This window comes from Podarcis gaigeae (assembly GCF_964106915.1).
Source record: "Podarcis gaigeae genome assembly, chromosome: 5".
NCBI classification, from domain to species: domain Eukaryota; kingdom Metazoa; phylum Chordata; class Lepidosauria; order Squamata; family Lacertidae; genus Podarcis; species Podarcis gaigeae.
The window spans coordinates 65,817,532-65,839,691 of NC_139681.1; the positions used below are offsets into that span (position 1 = coordinate 65,817,532).

At 41.2% G+C, this 22,160-nt stretch overlaps 1 protein-coding gene across 1 annotated transcript; it reads left to right on the plus strand.

The window, feature by feature from the left end:
* The first annotated feature begins 494 nt into the window (after positions 1-494).
* PASK (PAS domain containing serine/threonine kinase) lies at positions 495-21,590 on the plus strand. The gene is made up of 19 exons (XM_083740101.1): positions 495-660; positions 1,301-1,495; positions 2,071-2,306; positions 4,103-4,270; positions 4,655-4,795; positions 6,110-6,244; positions 7,460-7,777; positions 8,164-8,338; positions 9,282-9,441; positions 9,575-9,958; positions 10,164-11,344; positions 12,126-12,307; positions 13,732-13,899; positions 15,010-15,135; positions 15,827-15,961; positions 16,528-16,727; positions 17,293-17,426; positions 18,575-18,721; positions 19,478-21,590. Exons 1-19 carry the CDS (start codon positions 594-596, stop codon positions 19,681-19,683), a joined length of 4,458 nt encoding a protein of 1,485 aa, XP_083596227.1. The 5' UTR covers positions 495-593; the 3' UTR covers positions 19,684-21,590.
* The last annotated feature ends 570 nt before the right edge of the window (positions 21,591-22,160 follow it).

A 22,160-nucleotide genomic window follows, 5' to 3' on the forward strand; every position in this document is an offset into this window, starting at 1 on the left:
GGCGGGGCGGGAACAGGCGAGGGGTAGTCAAAGCTGCGTATAGCACGGAAGAAAGGGGCTCATTGGCTTGACCCGAAAACACATCCAATGCCTGTTTAACGACGAGGGAAGGCAGAGACCAGACTCAGAATTTGGAATATGCTGTGTTTAAAGCGACCACAAGCTGCGTGAGGACTATAAACATGCAGATATATTGAAACGTGTATAAGGCAGTGGAAGAAATTCATGCTGAGAAAGTTATTCGCTGGGCAAGAGAAAGTCGTCATGTTTCCCTTTCCCTCCCCGCCTGACGACTGGGAAGCGACGGAGTTGGGCTTCTTTCTCTCCCGCCCCCATGGCTCTATAAAACGTTGCTGGCGCGTCCCTAGCAACCGTTTTGCGCGGGATTTTCTACTTCTTTGTCTCCGAGCGCGGGCTGGCTCCGCCCCCCGCCTCGAAATTGGTTGGATTGCCCAACTGTCCGTCGCTACTTCTGCCGCGTCTCATTGGCTCTAGACTCTGCTCTCGGCCTACTCAGGTCGACCCCTGGAAACCCGCGGGCGGGCAGGAAGGCGGTTGCGTCTGAAGTCGGGCAGGAGTGAAGAGAAGTTGGGATGAGCGGGAAGGAAGGTGCTTCGGTTCAGCCCCGGAGCACGTCTTCAGCCCCAGGGACCAGCTCCGGTACATATAGGCTTAAATATAAAGGGTACCTCTGAACATGCGCAGAGGGCGCTTCCTTCTTGGTTGGGTAAACTTAGTTCTCCCCTGCTTCCATATAGTAGACTCTGGAAACGTCCGATTGTTATCAGTCAATGACTACATTCCCAAACAATGTGGGTTGGTTTGGGTGCCCCTTCCCCATCATGTGATGGAGGTTATTTGCTGTCAGAATATAGCTGTGATTTCAACCACTTTTCTCCACTGCTAATAGCAGCCTCGACCATTGCCCATCAGCTCATTCTTGGTAGGCTCTCCACTAGGGAAATAAATTGCCAAGTAGCTTTTATCCTGTGCTTGGCTGCTGTTTGCCTAAATGCAGGTTTTGTTTTCCAACTGTAATTGCTGTTAAGCATTTTAATGGCATCTGTTTCTGCTGGCTTCTGTCTAGTTCTATCCCCTGTTTCAGTGCTTCAGGTCATCCTTCTCCTGCTGAGTTGTCTTATGTTCACTGGCCATCTCTTTGCTGTCCAACTTCCCCATGCCCCACAATACCTGTTTTTGCCCTGCTGCCTCTTTACCAACATATCAGAATCTTGTTCAGTCAAACTGAATGCTATGTACAGCCTGAGATATTAATGTGCAACTTCTGTTTCCCTCACAGAGGCTGGATTTTTTAGGCGGAAGTGCTCTAGTCCGTGCATGACCATGTCACCATCCAAAGAGGCCCTTGTGGGTTCTACAATAGCCTTGTCCCATCCTGGTGTCTGTGAAGAACTAAGCAAGTCATTTCCCTGGATAAACAAGAAAAGGAAGAGTGGGCTTTCCAGGCTCTGCAAGAAGAAAACATCTTTGTCAGGTGATTACTTGGCAGGTGGAGATGTATGAAATGTATTTGTTAGTCAAAGACAGAGGGGTAATTTTCAACTCTTTAATCATGTGGACATGCTTGTGTTTCTCAAAAAGAGCTTTGAGAAAGGAACACTAAGGGAATGGGATAGAAACGAAAGAGGAGTTTATTGGAAAATTGGACAGAAACAGATCATAATTGTCTTTGAATTGTAGGCATGCCATGATTTTTTGTAATATGCTGAGCCTTGCTGACTAGATGCTTGGCATTTTGCCATTATTGATCCTTTCCCTCCCATTGATGGGATCTTGTCATATAATGGTTGATATCTGGTACAGGTGCCCTGTGCTTTCTGAGACAGTATTCAGAGAATGAGTCATTTGTCTCTAGGTTAATTCATTAAAACACAATTGCCTTTCTAATCTTTTTCTCATGCTTAGTTCTTCCCTGTAACTTTTAAAAAACAAATTATTGCCTGTAACTATGTTTCTTTTTAACAGTTGATATGTGGCTGTCTTGAAATCTTTTAATAATATATTTTAATGACAGATACTTGTGGAATTCCCCCCCCCCTTTCTTCTCAGAAAATGGATGGAGTTCCTTTTGCCTATCTTCGTTAGCTGCCCAGAACATCTGTGCTAGTAAGTTGCACAACACTTGGACTCATTTGGAAAACAATTCCCTTTCTTGCTCAATATGCAGTACCTCTTCATGTTCTCTCTTAAATGCTCTGACTTTGGAAGAATCCATCCAGGCTCTGGCAACTGCTGTGCGCAACCCAAACAAAGCTGTTTTCACTGTGGATGTCAGAACAACTGAGGTAATAATTAGCTTTTGTAAAGTGTTACCTTACACACAATTGCACACTGTGAATGTGTATGTAGAGGACCCCTGGGTAGGAAAGCCTGTTGTAGTTGTACTATACATATATTGCAGTAATTCATTTGCATCATAACGAGTGGTTTTGGATTGGGTCAGGCAGTGTGTGTGAGGGGGGGGGAAAAAATCAAACAAACTAAAGATATTTGTAATTTTATAGTGCAGCACTAATATAAGATAATCATACTTTTCAGATACAGAAAACTACCCCCCCTTCCTAAAGACTCATTGTGTACATGTACATTTGTTAGTATACAAATATTCTCTTTAGTGGTGTGTAGAAAACTATGGTAAAATAACCGTATAAAAATCATTAACAATGCTTGCAACCTTTGATATCAGTCTGATTCATGACGAGACCCCAAATATGTGAACACAGGAAGCTGCCTTACACAGAGTCAAAGCACTGGTTCACCTGGTTCAGTATTTTCTTCATTGACTTGTACAAGAGTGCTTATCTTCACTTTGTACCGGTGTAGTGAGGAGTCTTGGCCCAGTGTAATAAAGTTTGGTGACTATGCTGCCGCTGCACAACTAAGTGGTTAGAGGAATGGTAGTATGAGGATGCATGTAGCAATGTACATAACTTGAACTGGGGAATTGCACTGCCTACAGTTTGTACAGGTTTATAGTTTATTCTTGAGCACTGACTTTATGGTGAGGGTTTAATACCTTTCTTCCTGTTAAATCAGATGTCAGACATTCAGAAGGCAGGTTGTTTGATCCCTGTAATGTCACAAATTTCTTCCTGGAACAGTTTTTCTTCTTTTAAAAAGCTGATCATAGCTTTTTAAAACTTTAAAAGTATTAATGATACTGCACCAGACTAGCATCCAAATGAATGAACATCCTTGTTGTGCTGTACAAATTAACTAAAAAAATTGGATAGCTCAGCTGAAGCATGGGACAGAGGCAAGGCAGATTACTGAATCAATTTTGAATTTGCTAACTAGTTTGTTAAATGAGTAGCCAAGTTGGGGTGAAAGGAAGCTGGCTGATAGCTAAAGAATAGGGTCGGACTGCTTTTGCTCTTTTTTAGTATTGGAAAAGAGTGTCTGCTCCATGTCTTATCTTGAAAATGTAATGGGATCTATATGGATAATTTTTCGCTTTGCTGCTACATTGTTGTGTATGGTTGGAGTTGCAAACAGGCCCTTTCACTAAGAGCAGCTGCAGCTGGCTATGTCTGTAAAACTGTAGACCAAAATGGGGCTGGATGTGGTTTGGTAATAACTGTTTTTGGTATGCCACTTTTATTGTTAAGGGCCAATTAAGTAATTGTTCTTTTAACTAGAGATTGCTGCCTATATCTGAGAACCCATAATATTGTAGTTTGCTAGTTGTCTGACTTGTTGGTATGTTAGCTTGAGTCACTTACTGAAGGCATGTTAGTAAACAAGGCTATGGTGCACTGTTAATGTGATATTTATACAATACATTTATTTGAGCAGTACGCAGATAAAACTGAAAAGAAAACAGTATCTCTTTTAGAGGGTAAATTGTGAAACAGTGATTAGCAGACATTTGTCCTGGTCATATATTTTGGGCATGATCTGGAGAAAGTTACAGTTGCTCCACTCTGCCTTTTGAGTAAGCATGTATAAGAATGCTTCTGTACAAAGTAACTTGGATTATCAATGTAAATTTAAGAGCTCATTCCCCATTGAAATAGCATCAAACTCTACTTTTAACAGAAGAAGAAAAGCTGAGTTTACTTTTCTTGTTCCTCTGTTTTAGATTCTAGTTGCAAATGACAAAGCCTGCAAGCTTCTTGGTTACAGTACTCAGGAGGTGATTGGCCAGAAATTATCTCAGATGATTTCAAAATCCAATTGGGATATTATGGAAGCACTGAAGGAAGAGCATGATGATGCTGAATATGAAGCAGTAGTTCCTGGAACTGTGGTACGTGAGAACAGAATATTTGTTATAGCAGCAATGTATATGCTACCATTTCTGAATTTTTACTACTACTCATATAGGTATTAATAGCCACAGAAGGGCCTATAAGAAGCCAACATGTAAATATAAGGCTGCTCTTGCTCATATTTAATGAAGAGGTACTTTAAAATTTGTTCGGTTTTTAAACACCTTCAGAAGTAATGTACTGTATGCATATCTGCTTACACACTTGCATATCCCATATAGTAAAGCTATTATATTTGCAAAATTCCACAAATAAAAACACAAAAGGTTTGTATTGAAAGTCAGTCGCTGAAAGTTTGTCACATGGCTGATCAAATTTTAAGCACTGCAGATTAGAAATTTAACACTGTCTTTTATCAATAGGTAGATGTTATTTCCCATAGCAATGAAAAAATCCCAGTTTCTGTATGGATGAGAAGAATGAAAACCCATTGCAGTCAGTACTGTGTGGTGGTTTTAGAGCCTGTGGAAAGACTTTCTGCCTCTGTTTTCTTCACAAGCAGAGTGAGTATCCAGTTAGCTTAAATTGCAGCAATGTCTTTCAACTAGCTATCAATTACAGTTATGGGGTACTAGAAGTTATTGAAACAATTTTGGTTTTCATCACACACAAAGCAATTTACCAGCCAATTTTTGTCATTATATAAGGTATATATATTAAATGCTCATCAGTTGTTTTGTGCTAGTGATTTTCATATGACCCATTTCCTTTGAACAACATTTTGCTTAAAATGGGTTGGTAAACTAGATCTGGCTGGTGTGCAGGATCCTTCCTTTCCCCACCTCCCTTAGGCTAACCTTTGACAGGTGGACAGTGTTGCCTGCCTTCTTATCATCTTAAGTCATTATGGCATCAGGTACCAACTTCAGAGAGGTCACTTTGAAGTCCATTTGCAGGTGTGATTTGGATTCACTTTATGCACACAGATGGGCATTTCTTCTGCAGACTGGTGGTGGTGGTGGTGGAATGTCTCTTTGCAGGTATGGTTTGAAATCAAACCACACCTGCAAACAGAAAACTTCAATGAGGCTCTCTGCCACCACTAATCAGGTGATCGGTGGTTATTGTGAGTTCCTTTTGGAGGTCTTCTATACTAGAGGATTTGTGATGAAGAACTCCCTAGTGAAGCTGTTTTCAGTGGGGTTTGCAGGCAGGCTGATCAGCTGATAGGGACTGCCAGTGAATCTAGTTGCTCGAGGAACAATTTGGAATAGGCTTAAAGGTGAGTTTTCCATTGCTGTATAATGGAATATATAACAGATATATAACAGATGGGCATGGTTTGGGGAAAATGCCCTTGTGGGTCAAATTAGGACCGTGCCTCATTAGGCCCACGAGACTGGAGGCTCCCTAAAAACAACAAACTGGGGATTGGAATTGTTTAAAGAAATGATTTAACCTTGCTGCTGTAATTTGAGATAGGTAAGGAACTTTTGTTGATGTGAAGGGATTGCTTGGCTTTGCAAGGCACTCAAGAAAGTAAATGATTGTATTTTTTAAAAAAAATGTGATTTAATAATTATTGTTTCTTATTGAAGGCTTTTTGTAGGACAGAAAATCATCCTAAAAATATTGTAAATAAAACAAATGCATCTAAATTAGCTAGATTTCAGGGGATAAAAAGAAACAACCACGAGGAAGTTCATCATCCATCTAAAGTGGCATTTCATTGAGACCAAGTCTGCTGAATTAGTGGTGCTGAATAGTTTTACCCTCTTTGCATATATTTTGGCCATTTTACCTTAATTACTGTCAAGAACTAATATTTTAGAATGCAGTATCCTCATGACCCTAATTCTTGTAACTCTCATTTTAAGGGAGAGATTACTTCCTGTGACCTCCTTTTTGCTCATCTCTATGGTTATGCCTCATCAGAAGAAGTAGTTGGTCAGTACATAACAGACATGATTCCATCTGTTCAAATTCCTATACCTGGCAAGAAAATACCAAAGGTACCGTGATGTAAATTATACCGTATTTTTCGCACCATAGGATGCACTGGACAATAGGACGCACCTTGTTTTAGAGGGGGAGAACAAGGGAAAAAAATTCTCCCCTTCTCTGCCCAGCGCCCCTTCAGCGAAGCGGCAGGAGGCGCTGCGCAGAGAGGGGGAGAATTTCCCCCCTCGTTTTCCCCCTCTGAAACAAGGTGCCGTTTAAGGTGCATTCAGTTGCCTTCAGGCGGCTACCTTGGAAGCCTGGAGAGCAAGAGGGGTCGGTGCGCACCAACCCCTCTCGCTCTCCAGGCTTCAGGTTCCTTTCGACCTGCTCTTTGGGGCTGGCGGGGGGAAGCCCACCACCAGCCCCAAAGAGCAGGTCGGGGAGCAGCAGAAAGCTTCTATGGCTTCTTTAGCCCCGCGCACGCTCTCCTGGCTGGAGAGGTGGCGCGCTGCTAAAGGGGCTCCTGCCATAGCCGCGTGTTACCTCTCCAGCCGGGAGAGGGTAAGTGGGGCTTCTTTAGCCCCACGCGCACTCTCCCGGCTGGAGAGGTGGCGCGCAGCTAAAGAGACTGCTGCCATAGCCGCGCGTCACCTCTGCAGCCGGGAGAGGGTCACGGGGCTATGGCGTCTTCGCTCCATAGGACACACACACATTTCCCCTTCATTTTTGAAGGGAAAAAGTGCGTCCTATAGAGCAAAAAATACAGTACTTAGCTGTTCTTTTAAATGTTATTTGGGTAATTTGTTTCTTTTTTCTTCTTTATTGCATATAGAAGGAAAAGGGGAAGAGGAGTCTGTTCTTATTAACAATAAGAATGCATAAAAAAGGACAATTCATAAAACGTATTCTAAATGTATAAATATAAGCCATGTCCAAATAGTTACATGAGATTGTTGATTATAAGATACACATGTAAATATGCAGAGGGAGCAGTAAAATCTTCAAACTGCTGAGTAATAGATGGTGTGTTTTTAGAGTTCCAGCCTTGAAATATAGGTCTTTCTGTAATTGTAAAGGTTCACAAGATCCACTTTGTTTCCATCTGTTAGTCCCCACTTCACAAGATTTAAAGTTTTCTGCATGGATTGATTCTTGTGCATAACTCTGTGATAGTCATTTAAGGCCTTCTGTCAAAATTCATGTGACTGATTTCCTGGCCACTGTCACTGAGCTTTTAATTTGCTTAAATTTGCATTATGCTACAAGTCTTCTTTTCCTCTCCCCAGAATATCAAAATTCAGAGATCTGTTGGCCGAGCAAGAGAGGGGACAACATTTCCTCTCAGCCTGAAACTGGAAGTTAACTTACCTGTTGAAGACACCATCCCTGTACCAGATAAGCCTGCACCAGTACCTGATGCTGAAATTTTAGAAGATGACACCGGCATCACCTCCCCTGTAGATTGTTCTTTCCGTGCTTCCATCTGGGTGTTCACCACCATCAGTGGACTAATCACTGTTCAAGCGGATGGTACAATTTATGGAATCAGCAATACGTTTTCTCTAATGCTCTTTGGTTATGAGAAAAAGGAGCTGCTAGGGAAGGTATTGTTTTGTTGTTGCTTTTGTTTTCCTCTAGAGAAAGATCATGGTGAAGTCATGGGAATGCTACCACTTGGGAAGTATATCCAGTCCACTGCTGATTGCTGAGGATTAGTTGGGTGGAGGGACGCCATTCGACAGTGGCATAATATAGAGTGGTGCACTGTGACTAAATTGTCAGAAATTAGCTAAGATCTGCCAAAGCAAGGGGGGAACTCACTTTCAAAGTTTCAGAAGCAAACTACATTGTACAACAATGGTTTTTAAAGTGCATATTGGACAAAGATTACTCGTATGGTATTTTTATTCAGTCACATATTATTCTGGTATTTCTCAGTATGCAGTGAGGGGTAAAGGAGGGATTTCATCACATTTATTTTGTATTTCAGAACATCACATTCTTGATTCCTGGTTTTTATAAGTACATGGATAGAGTTGATGATTCCTCTTTACAACTCCCACAATCTAGAGAAAGTTACGATGTGGACTCAGAAAATGTGAGCTCCTCTGGGGGCTTCAAAGCAACCGAGGTAGATGGCTGTGGTATGGTGGAAGGAAGTGAAGGTAAATTTACGGAGGTGGGAAATGCAACAAAAAGCTATGCTTTTTTATTTTTAATAGGCTGTGGAGTGGATCTGACATTATAATGAATGGAATGTCATATTCACACTTTCTCTCTTGATAGAAGTTTTTTTGTTCTCACTTCTTTCGGACATATCTATCTGCAAAAATAAAAGGATAACAACTTGAAATGGTTGTACCACAGAGTTACCTGAAACATGGTTTAATTTATATGTCTCATGGATCTTGATACTAGAAACTGTTCCTCACTGGAGAATTGCTACACAGCAATTCAAGGAAATAGGGTGTTAACCTTTGTTGTCTGGCTGGCTGATGCATGCCCCCTGGAAGGGCTGTCCACACTAAATAAGCAGCGTTATTGTCCCTCCCTTAAACAACTGCTCTTTTAGCCTTAGAATGGCCTGCTCGAGACTTCAAGAACATAATTTTAGCTAACTGTGAGAGGTACTATTATTATATTATATGTATGTATGTGTGTGTGTATATATATATATATATATATATATATATATAACAACAACCTAAGGCAAATTCCAGATTGCAAAACAGTCCAGCAGCCAATTCCTCTCAACCAGTATTTTAGGCCTGAGAAAACAAGTATGTCTTGAATTGATACCTAAAAGTAACTAATTGTAAGGGACAGCTGACTCTCTAGGGAAATAATTCCACATTCTGGGTGCCATTACAGAAGGATTGCCTGAGGTGTTAAAATGTCAGTATGTAAATGTTACAAGACATAGTTGCTAAATTTTTAACATTTTAAGCACTTACATCTCATTTAACCTTTCATATCCAGCAGAAAAGACATTGTGGGGAGCCATTTAGCCATTAAAAACGTTTAACATGTCGAATGGCCCATAGAGTCTTCCAGTGCATGCCTTGCTGAAAACTTGCAACCTACCACAGTTTTCTTTCTTTGTTCCAGGCACTCGCCCACTTCTTGCGGCTTTGCTGCAAGAGCAACAGGATTTAGCAAGGAGTGATGGAGCAGAACTCTGTACCAGGAAGGAAACCCAGCCAAAGAGTGGGAGTAGTTTGTGTTCTGTTCTGTTATCCTCCCCAGAGGCAGCTGCAGCACCGAATGGGTAGGTTTTGACAGTCACAAAAGTGCACTAGGAACGCAGCTGGCTCTGATGTTTTATCAGGGTGTGGGAAACACTGATGAAGATTCTGCTCTCATTCAACATAACCTAACCAGCAGCTTGTCTTCTTTCACAGCAGGGGCTATACACCTTCCAGCGATGTGCTGGCCCATGAGGATGTGCTGCCTTCTGGGAGTCGATGTGATGGAGGCTGCACTGAGACTATAAAACCTGCTAACTGTCAGCGGTACGAAGTATGTTCTCCCAAACGGTTTCATTCAGAACAGTGTGTGTTGAAAGGTAGCACTAAAGTGCGAGGCAGAAACCTTGTCCGGTGCGCATCTGAGGAAGAAGATGGGCCATTGGATATGTGTGATTCTGGTTCGCATGAAATAATGACGTGCCAATCTGCCGCTACAATGAGCAGCGGTGGAGTAGAGTTCCATGCCCAGCTGGACAGAGGGAGTGGCCTGCCTTCTGTTGTATCATCCCTTCCAGAGTCAGTCACACCAGTGAATGGGTAGGTTTTACTTGCATGTGGCAAGTTTTTCCAGTTACCAAAGGATATTGGGTATCCAGCTGCCACTGATGTTCAGAACTGGACAGCTCCAGTGGGATCTCCTGATCTTACACCATGGGATAGGGAAGGGCAAGGAATGTAACATAATGGGGAAGATGCTCCCTCATCCATTATGACCCAACTAGTAACTTGTTTTTTTACGCAGCAGGGACTATGCGTTGGTCCATAATGAAGCGCTGCCTTCTGAGAGTTCACAGGATGGAGGATGCCCTGAGACAGAGGCTGCAAAACTAAACGACTGCCAGCAGTACAAAATACATTCTCCAAAACGATTTCATTCTGAACCATTCATGTTGGAAGGTAGAACTAAACTGAGAGAGAAGAATCTTGCCAGGTGCGCATCTGATCTAGTTCATAAAGAAGAAGATGACCCTTTGGAGATACACAGTTCTGGTTCACCACATGAAATCATGAAGTGCCATTATGCCACTACGTCTTCAGAAAGAGAGAATTTTTTCATGGGTGATCAGACTTCTGGGACATGCTCCTTAGAAGAGGATTTAGGGCTTGGGGCAAGTGTGACTTGTGATGCTGTGCAGGTGTCCTGTGGGACTCCCACATTGGACGAGCCCATGTGTAGCAAGCAAGTGCCGTGTTCCAAACACACTCACGGGATCATAGATGACCTGCCAACAGTAAATCTGACAAGTAGTAGAAAGAGCTTGAGGTTTGAAAATACTGAACTAGAAAATTCAGCAAAGGATTCATCAGCCTTGTTACCTGATGAAAGGAGCAGCAGCCTTCCCGTTCCAGCAGGATCATCAATACCTTGTGATGTCTCTGCACTGGAGATTGTGGGTGGTAAAAAGCCAAGTGATGAGGTTGATTCTGTTTGCTGTGGGTTGACGGACCTGACATTGAGGATTAGCGGAGAGGTGAATTCAGACTTCTCTGCTGCCGCTAGACCAATAAAGCCTCCATTGTTAAGTGAGGAAGATCTTGAGCGGCCCATGGACCAGGAAATTAATACTTCTATAAGTGGTCAGATAGACCCCCTACTGTGCGACGGTTCTCCAATAGGCCATCGGAAGGGCTTACTCTCTAGCAAGCATTCAGGGTATGTGGACCTTGACCTCTCTACATGCTGTGCTTCAGAGGACAAAAGTGTTGCAGAGAGAATGGGGAAACATTTAGAAGGAGGTTCACTACACAGTGATGTACAGTCCCAGGAAGATCTCGTGCCGTTAATGCAGCAGAGCATGGCACAGTTAACATCAACTCCTGTGAAACAAGAAGCTGTACAGTCCTCAGCAATTACTTTGAACAACGAGATCCTAGAAGGCAACTATTCGGGTAACTGCTACCACAGAGATGGTTCTCGACTCGGTAAGTTCAAAGTAGACATTTTTGCTTATTGCATTAGTATATTTAATTGGGCATAAGTGTGCATGGAAAGGTTACATGAAGCTGGTGTTCGGTGTGAGTGAAGCAGGCAAGGAATGATAAAACAAACCTGTTGACTCAAGAATAAGAGACAAGCTGTGGTTTAATGCATTGGTCATCCACGATCGGAATTCAAAAACACAGTAGCAGAGGAAAACATTAATTTGATTTTACTAACATTTTGAATTCAATCTGTACTTGATTGGCAGTGAAATTAGGAGAGAGAACTTCTGGTGTGCCAAAATGTTTAGGCAGAGCTTGTCAACTCTTCCTTAATTTTCATCAAGCAGCTTTATGGTTAACTTTTTACACTGCAAATGGGCTGGTCAGCTATCGGAGTGCTTGTAAGTCCTATAAAGTGAACAGCAGGCTGTCTGAAGGCCAAAGCTCTGGTGTTCCTACATGGGTTGCTTTAGAATGATCATATGTGCTTATGATGTTGATCAACCTGCTTCTTAAAAAGGACTGAGTATTTTTCTGTTGGAAAAGATTCAGTGATGAAACTCCATCTTCTACTATTTATTTATTTACTTGGCTCTTAATTAAGCCCTTTTTGCTCATGTTTAAGAATTTACACGTTTTATATTTTTAAAAGCCTATCCAGTGAAAAAACATTTGTGAATTTCAGATTCTCGCTATCAGGGTAAGAGTTTAAATAAATATATGTATCACCATTTATTTAGGGTATTAGAGTGCCTTCTTGACAAGCTTTCTATTTTTGCAGCTATACTTTTTGAAGTGAAACGTGTGGAACTGCATGACCCTGCTGCCCTCTTCTGCATTTGGGTTATGAGAGACCACTTTCAGAGTCGGAAACAAGCAGCAGCAAAAACACAGTTCTTACTTTCCAGTTTGGCCAGTTCCTCCCCAAACCTAAGTGACGTCTCTGCACTTAGCTTGGCAGAAGTAAGTATATTGGATCTTCTGTCTGTTTTAAGCCCTGCCCCTGACTTTTGGGCATGAAATAAAAATAGTAGGCAAACCTGCTAACTTGGCTGGTTGGTATGTTTGTTTCTTTTTACACAAACAACCAGCTATATGATGTGCAACACACTGTAGGTCACATTCAACTAAAGAATTGTACTAGTGGGAGCCAGCACAGCAAGACCCTTCCCCTGTCGGCTTGGGGGGGGGGGTCAGGAGAACCTGGAGAACCCTCAGAACACTGTACAGGGGGAGGAGAGAAGAGAGAGCTCATTCTGGCAAGCAGAAATGCTTGCACTGGTGGAACAATTGCCTTGGTTTGATGTTGAATTTCATCTACCCTTAGTATCACAAGTCAATTGCTTCTGGCAGAAACTAACTTGACTTGGTTCAAAATCCCCAGATAGTCCACTCCCAGTACTGTGTAAACCTGTCTTCTCCCCACCATTGTCAGGTTGGCCTTTTGCAAACTGCATTGTATTTTCAGAAGCATGCATGGGTGCCAGGTGTAATTTCACAAATTCCGTTTTATTTAGAAAACGGAGTAGTCAGCTTCATTTTGCTTTAGTTTGGTTTGCTTTAAAAAAGAGAGTGCCAAGATTAATGAAGGTTAAAAATGAAATGAAATATGATGAGTATACTAGTTTGGATGCATCCCAAGAAATGGGATGCAATGCCAATTCCTAAATCTGCTGCCCAAAAAAATTTCGGCTGGTAGATGGAACTTTTGACTGGAAAATACAGTGGCCTAGTGACTGCTTCTGACTAAAAGCTTTTATTATTTTGTTTGTTTAGTTTATCTTCCAATGAAGCATCTCAAAGTAATTTCACAATAAAGATTAAAGACAGAAAAAACATCCACAATCAAATATAAAAAATGATTCTAATAGTTGCACAAGGGATTTTTAGAGGATGGTAGGGTTGCCCACCTGCCAGTCATGTGATATCATAATTGCTTGTGGCTGACCATTGGGGAACCCCATCCACCTGTCAAATTTGACCCATGAGACTGATCCTAATAAGGATCTGACCTGTGGAGCAGAAAGCATTCTTGATCCCTGCTTTATAGATACACCATGACCTACCGGTATATTATATTATCCTTAGCTAGGGGAGGAGAAGAAATGCCCCCTAGCCCATTCAGAACACTCAGCCACCTTCTAGCTATTTGCTGGTTATTCTGGAGCAGTCTTCCTAACAATAAAAAGGTATGGGAAGCCTGACTGACAGGTTTGACCATGATGCATTAGCAATTAGTGATGATTGCTGGAATTGCCAGTTTGCTGGGAATGGTCACTGGCATGTTTGGTAGGATTGTACAAAGGGTATTTCATTATTTTTTTAGATTAGACAAATGTTAGTTAGTTCTCTGATTTTGTAGCGTCTGTCTGTGTTTTCTGCTGCAGTTGATCAAAGCGACCCCTGTGTTTGAGAATTCACGAAGAGCTGAAGAACTAGAAAGACTGAGAGCTTGCGAGGGAGACTATGGAAAGAAATATGACACACTTACACTCATTGGCAGAGGAGCGTTTGGATTTGTTTGGACAGCCAGGTGCAAAAAGGATTGCAAAGAGGTGAAAAAGCAAAACTACTTATCAAATGTTATTCATTGATAATCCTTCTGATTTTTGGAATGAAGTGCTTATTAGTAGTTTCCAAAATCCTTCACATATCTAGATTTCAGAGTTCAGATATGAGCATACATAGTACTGTTTTATTTTCCAATCAAAGTGAGTTGCTTGACACTGTTTTCTGCCAGTGATTCCTTCACCCCCAGTGATTTGAGTATTGTGCTCATGCCCTGCTATGGCACCAACCTAAAGCATTTTGTTGGCTACCATGAGAAGAGAATGCTAGACTAGATGGGCTCTTCTTCAGGTCTTGTTCACTGTGTTAAAGAGTTTATGCTCTAGATAAATTGTTAACATTTGTTAAAGCTCTGTGTAGATGTGGCTTCTCACAGGTTCAATATAAATAGCATTTCAGAAGGGTCAGTGGAACTAGCCTTTGCTGCAATTTTCAGTTGGGGTTTTTTCTCCTTGCTAGTAATGAATATGTGTGAGCACATCTGTGCATTAGTTAAAACACCAGAAATACCACCTTTTTACATGTACAAACCTTATATGCTAAGAACTTTGCCGGAGGGCTTGCTCACAGGCAAGATGAATCATGTTGGTGGGCACAAGAGACAGCTTTCTTGTTGATGGCCCCAGTGGTTATGGAATTCACCTTCTTTGTTGGCTAGCAAGCCCAATTTTACACCTTACTGTTGATATTTACTATTGTACCGTGTATTGTGGGTCTATGGACCACAATAAAGTGGTGTGTGGTTATGGAATTACTTCCAAAGTGATATGCATGTGACCCTATCAGTACAGGCTATAAGTAGACACTTGAAAACTCATATTTTGGGTCACTTTCTCTTAGAGAATTTATATAACTGTATAAACTGAAAATTAGTCTTAGGTAATTTTGCATTGGTATGTTGCTGGCTACAGTGAACTGGCAAGGCTTTTCAAGAGATGACAGCTCCACAATGCCACCCCCCAATCCAATAAGAATTGTTCTGTAAATGTACAGTCTTTTAAGATTCACTGATTAGATGTTAATAGCAATTAAAGGTTTTATTTATTTAAAGTAGTTTACTCCCCAACTTTACCTCATTTGCTTTGCTTTGTTCCCAGGCTGTAGTGAAGTTCATTTGGAAAGGGAAGGTATTGGACTACTGCTGGGTAGACGATCCTGAGCTGGGGAGAGTTACTCAAGAGATTACAATTCTGAGAAAGCTGCAGCACCCTAATATTATTAAGGTACTGTTCATCCAATATGCAAATGCCTATCTAAATTCATATACAGTGGCACCTTGGGTTACAAACACCTTGGGTTACAAACACTTCGGGTTAGACTCCGCTAACCTGGAAGTAGTACCTCGGGTTAAGAACTTTGCCCCAGGATGAGAACAGAAATTGTGTGGCGGCGGCGTGACAGCAGCGGGAAGCCCCATTAGCTAAAGTGGTACCTCAGGTTAAGAATGGTTTCAGGTTAAGAACGGACCTCCGGAATGAATTAAGTTCATAACCACAGGTACCACTGTGGTGAATTCCTTGCATGTTTGGATGTTGTGGCACAGATTCATTTTGTTTGGTGTTAGAAGATGAAAATGTAATTAGAAGACAGCTATTTGACAAATGTGGCTTTTAATAGATACTATGTGGGCAGGTGTCCATACAGTAAGGCCCATGTGGCTTAAGTAGTTATCCTGTACAAGGAATCTAGTTAATGTTTCCATAGAAAACCTTGGAAGTTGAAATCCTCCTAAACTTCCATTGCTTATTCCTGATTTGCATTATCTTATTAGTCTTTGGATCATTGGAATATACTTTAATTGTTCTATAATGTAAGCTTGACATAAGCCTGCACTTAATAGATCATTTCCTATTCAAGGAGGGATGGGAGCGGGTGTAAAGTGTGTGAAGTTGAAGCAGTACTCTTTATCACCAGGTGCTAGATGTATTTGAGAACCAGCAGTTCTTCCAGCTGGTGATGGAGAGACATGGGTCAGGCCTGGATCTCTTCACATTCATTGATAACCAACCTAATTTGGATGAGCCTTTGGCAAGTTACATATTCAGACAGGTAAGAGTTGGTTGAAGTGAAATCTGTAGAAAGAACATGAATGAACTGGATCTGCAACTTGTTAGTTGATTGTACGGAAAGCTGTCTAGAAGAACATAGTTATGGTGGTTGAGGGATCTGAACTGAGCTCACGGTAGGGGCTAAAGACTTCCTGTGTCACAATCTCAGTTAGAATGGGGACCTCTGCAGCTGCTGTTTACTTAAACAACAACAAAAACAACCCCTCATGCTATTGGAAATTTTATTTCAGAGAGACTTAGAAATGCATCATGTTCTTTTTGATATAGGTCATCACATTATCAAAAGATTGTTGTAAGGATAAAATGGGGGAATGATGTAAGCCACTCTGACCTCCTTGAAGGAAGGATGGGATTAAAAAACTGATAAATATTATAACCAGTTACTATAAAAAAGAGGAAAACAAATCTATCAAATGATTATGTATATCCTCTTTTAAATAGCTAAACCTTTCAGGGGGGAAAGCCAAAATAATATTTCTACATTTAGTAAATATTATTGGCAATGATACCTATTTTGATCTCTGGTCTTTTCTGTGTGTTCAATAGCTGGTGTCTGCAGTGAACTATTTGCACTGTAAGAACATCCTTCACAGAGATATCAAGGATGAGAACATTATAATTGCTGAAGATTTCACTATCAAGCTCATAGACTTTGGCTCAGCTGCTTACCTGGAACCTAACAAGTTGTTCTATACGTTTTGTGGGACAATTGAGTACTGCTCACCAGAAGTGCTCTCAGGAAATCCGTATGTATGAGTTTGAAAGAAAACCTATAGATCTTGCCCAACAGTAGCTTGATTTGGTTGGGGGTAGGACCTGTAAAACAAACTTAAGAATAAAGTAGAGAAAAACAGAGTGTTTTTATCTTCCTTGCTCTTTATTGCTGAATTAGTAATCCCTGACATAGCTGTCAACTTTCAGGTTTGAAAATAAGGGATCAGCAGCCTCACCTGTCCCGGGGACAGTCTATGGGATATCTAACAATCCGGGATAGCAGCGGGAAACGGCGCTGGAATAAGGGAATGTCCCGCAAAAAAAGGGAAGGTTGACAGCCTTGATCCCTGACCAATCACAGACCCACCCACAACCACCATTTCTTCAACCATATCTGCTGTGGGTAGGAGGGAGGGGGGGAAATATATTGGCTGTTGGTAAGGAATCATTTTCAGTTTATTTTGCTGCCTGGATATCATGATAGTTAATTGCGTTTTCTTTTAAGTAAATTCCCCATTTGCTTGAGTTTTTTTTTGTGTGTGTGTGTGTGTGTGTGTGTGTGAACATTATTGACTTGAACTATGCATTCTTCTATAGGTACTTGGGACCAGAACTGGAGATGTGGTCACTTGGTATAACTCTTTATACCATAGTCTTTGGAGAAAATCCTTTTTGTGAGCTGGAAGAAACTATGGATGCTGTACTAAGACCGCCTTACAAAGTGTCGGATGGTGTGTATTTCACTAATTATTAAAAGAGTTACTGACTGAAAGGAAGGGGAATGGAATTTGGGCAAGTCAACTATATTTGGTTTCTGTGTGCATTTAATTTGACATGCCCCCCAAAAGTTACATGGGGTTTTCAGTTAGTGGGAATGGGACTATGGATCAAAGGAAATATTCCCTTGCTCTGTTTGGATGCTCTAGAGAGGGTAGGGAAGTAGATCACTTTCATGCCTCCCTCCATCTCCAGTCAAGCCTCCAGTGAGCTTGGAAATACAAGCCTGCAGGTTAGTTTGTGACTTTAGGCATCATCATGGGGCATTGTCAGAGGTGATTACTATTGGCCCATTGTGTCCATATACTTCAATCTATGATGATTGGTGTGACATGAACACCAACCTAATTGTTCTTGGGCATTAATTACACACACACACACACACACACACACACACACACAATATAACCATTTCCTGGCTGTAGCAGCTATCCATGTGTCGTAAAAGTTAACCCAAACTTCTGTATTGCTAGTTTCTTGTGTAGAAGAGAAGGTGTTCATCCTTTCTCCTGCCTCTCATCCCTTCTCAGTTCCAGATTCCCATCCTGAGGCAGGAAAAGCAGCCATGTGGGTTTTTTATGCACATATGCATGTAATGTGCCAGTCCACCCTCAGGTATGCCAGGAAGTTGGTGGCATTCAATAGTTATTGGGTTGTTCTCATGTGACTTGTCTATTAAATAATGAATGTCAGTGCTTAAAAACCACTTTTTTGGGGGGCGTATTTCATGGAATAGTTCATAAGTCCTAGCTTTTGAACCAGAAAGTCACCTGTCTACTTGTATTGGTCTGTTTTGCGCCGTCTAAGGTGTGTATTTGGCAACCTTGGCTCCATTTCAGTCATTTTCATAGCCAAGCAAAGGTTATCCTGCAAGACGGAAGGAAGGAAGGAAGGAAGGAAGGAAGGAAGGAAGGAAGGAAGGAAGGAAGGAAGCTGTGGGAGGAATATGTACAACACTTCTAAATTATGGGGATGGATGCTAAAGATTATGCTCAGATTATCAAACTTGCATTGGCTGTGCTTAATCTAAGTACAATTGACAGGCAAGCTGAAGACCAGCATAAAAGCTGCTGATATTATTTCATCTCCTTGTTGTCCTCAGACCTGATGAATCTGCTGACTGGGCTCTTGCAGCCTTTTCCAGAGGATCGTACAACTCTAGAAGTGGTAGTGGAGGATCCTTGGGTGACACAACCCCTGAACCTTGCTAACTACTCATGGGAGGGAGTATATGTCTCTGCCAAGCCAGGTAGGAGACAAGGTTCGAAAAGCTATCTTCAAAACTTTTATTGAATTTCCAAACAAGAAAAGTCTACGATGAATTCTGTAAAGGAATGACTAGACTTGATAATTTGAAATGGATCTGTGTGGCTGCTGTGCAGTTCAAATCAGTGTATGCCTACTGGCAAGTACACTTTATTGTGTTAAGTTGGTTTACTCCTCCTAGACAACTATAGTCAGGATTAGAGTTTTATATTGCAGTCCTATATATTTCTACATAGCTCCTTTGAGTTCAGTGGGATTTACACCTAGGCATGTAAGGATTTCATTGTTCATGGAATATTGTTACCAGGCCTGCCCATGTCCCTATTTGCATGTGTATGTGAACTCACAAGTTACACTTGTACATATGGAGGTACAGTACTGGTGATCTTTAATTTGGAGATTATTGCATGCCACAGTGGCTATTGCACTTGGAGGAATTAGTGGAAATGACTGTCCCACTTTTTGTTTTATCAAAAGAATATGCCAAAAAGATGGTTAGGGAGGATAGCTTGCATAAACCAATGTCTGCTTCCACCTGTTGTGTTTGCAAGTCCCATACTTATTGCACATTCACTTGTAAAGCTTAGTAAAGTAGTTCTAGGGCATGTGCAGAGTGCCAGCCGACCTGAGCAATTCAGTAATAGTATGTAATGGCTGTTGAACAATATTTGTGGCTTAGTGTTTATTAATAGTCAACACATTTATAGCTTTTATTTTATTTTATTTTTTTACTCCCCAGAAAACAACCATTTCAAAATGAATTCCTCTGGCTGCAGCCATGGTAGTATCTGGGCAGTCCCAAGTCTGGAGAGTGAGCAGAGCCTTAGTGATGACACCAGTAATTATGAGCTGATAGATTCCCAGCTGACAGGAGCCACTGCTGCCTCAGGGCAAGAGCCATCAACCTCTGCAGCTCAAGGGCCATCTACCTCTGTACTTGCTTGAAGAATATTTCCTCACTCACCTGCCAGTCCTTACAAAAATGCCCCGGGGACGTGGAATTCTGACAAACATACTGCCTACGTGAGATGGAATACCAGAGTCAAAGCAGTAGCTCACTTTGTTCACTGTGAACTCCTCTGTCACACCTGTAGGCTTCTTAGAGATGTATATGTGGGTACCGGCTTCTCACAATGCCTATTCACAAAAAGATCTAGTGATCATAGACTCAAATGGTGTGACAAATATGCTACATAGAATCTAGGAAGCAACCATGTGATTCAAACCTATACACTGGATTTTGTGGGTGCAGGCATTATACAAGCAACACCTATATTTGAACATCTGGCAGCCCTGGAGAAGAGACAGCAGGTGCTCATGGTGGAGGGAAATAGTCAGGCAACCACAATCCCACTTGCCCCACCCTACATAGTGGGTATATTCATGTGAGCTGGCCCATTTGTCATTAATATTGTTTGTTGTAATTACTCATCCCAACAGAACCTTTACTACAAAAGCTGCATTGAGTGATGAACTGATAGGAACGGATAGGACTGGTATTTGATTTTAGACACTTAGATGTAGATGTCCTATACTCCAGGCATGTTTGAAGTGTTTGAAAGGGAGGCCACAAGTGGTGTCATTTTGTTTGAGATGACTGATACTATGAATTTTAGCCTTGTATTGGCCAAACTGACAACTGAGTGAGGCTTGCCTAGGGAAGGGTTTCTGAAGAGCTTCTATTTTCCTCCTTACAATTTGGAGCAGATCTACGATTCAAAGGCAAAAAACTTATCAATTGGAGCATACAACACTCCATGTCTTGGCTTCTTGGATTGACCCTGTTTCTGAGGTTCACATATAAATGGTGACATTTTGTATCTGGTAGACATCAATGGGAGGTCAAATTTTTTGCTCACCAGAGAAAAGAAAGTTTTTCTACAGCTTTATTCAGTTATTGGATTTGAAACTGAAATCCTTTCCTTTGTCCAGAAAAAGCTCTAGTCAGATATTTCTGGCTGGTTGACATAAAAGGACACCGATTCTGCTCAAAGAATCAGGCATTAGGTAGTTCATATTCAGTAGTCTTTTAAAAAATATATATGGATTCTGCAGGTAATTGGCAAAATTATAATTTTCATGGAAGCATTAGCTATTTTTATATATTCTAAGAACAAAATGTCAATCTACATTTTATAGATCTGTTTTGAAATCTTTTGGGAAGAGTTCGTATTTTTTAAGTGAACTGTGTTCTAGATTACTTTTCTGTACCAGCTCCATTTCTGGATGACCTGACAGGTGAGCACTCTGAAAAGAGTTGGTAAAATTGTATTTGGCTCTGATGCACCTAGAAGGTAGGCACTTCAATAATATAACTATCTTCAAATTATTATGTACAGAATAGGCCCTACTACTTCCACCTTTATTGAACTGTAATTTAGAGGTAACTAAATGCTAGGCCAATGCTAGCCTTCATTTCCTTTATCTTGAAGGAAGCTATCAGTTTATACAGAAGAGAAGAAAATACCTAGTGATGTTAGCGCTCATTGTGTGCCTGTTTAACACAAACAGGCATGATGCTGGGTAGGTACCTCTAAGACAATAGTCTAATATAGTCTGCCCCTAAAAGTTACATAAGCATCTTGGTACTTGTTATTGGAGTGTTTACTGTACAAACTGCCCTACATTACAGCATGGTTAAAGAGAGGAGGAATTGAAGCAAAACAATTCTAACCTGTTGTGATACCTTTAAGCTAAATGGTCTAGCAAGTCATGTGTCATGACTTTTAACTTAGGCTGTATTTTAAAACGTAACTTTTTAGAATGTATTTTGTTGAGTGCTATGATTTTCCATCTTAACTGTGCTGAATCGCTTTGTATGCATTTACTAAAGGCTCTTGTTATCAACAGCAGTGGCCCAGTCTTGTTCCCTTTTCTATTGCAACCCTTTTTGCTCTGCACACTTGCCATTACAATCTAATGTTCCTCTCCAACAGGAACAGAATAAACTTCTGTATTTTTATTCCCCCTTTCAAAGAACAAGAGATGGAACATGTAGCTCTTCTCTCCACCAATCCTTGCAGTAATGTTGAGTGGCATTAGACTGAGTGACTGGACCAAGGACACCAAGTGAGGTTCATAACCATAATAAATGTCACTTTCAGGGGTACATGAACAAAAGCAGGGTCAGGAAGGCTGAATCAAAGAATGTTAGGAAAGTTTTCTCTATGAGAATGAACAAAAGAGGTGGTGTCAGAAAGGCAGTACCTCTAGGAGAGTCAGGTAGGTAGCCATGTTGGTCTGACGCAGTTTATATATATAAAATTTGTCCAGTAGCACCTTAGAGACCAACTAGGTTTGTTCTTGGTATAAGCTTTCGTGTGCATGCACACTTCTTCAGATACATGAAACAGAAGTCGCCAGACCCTTGTATATAGTGGGAGGGTGGGGTGGGGTTTTTCTCAGGCGGGTAGTAGGAGATG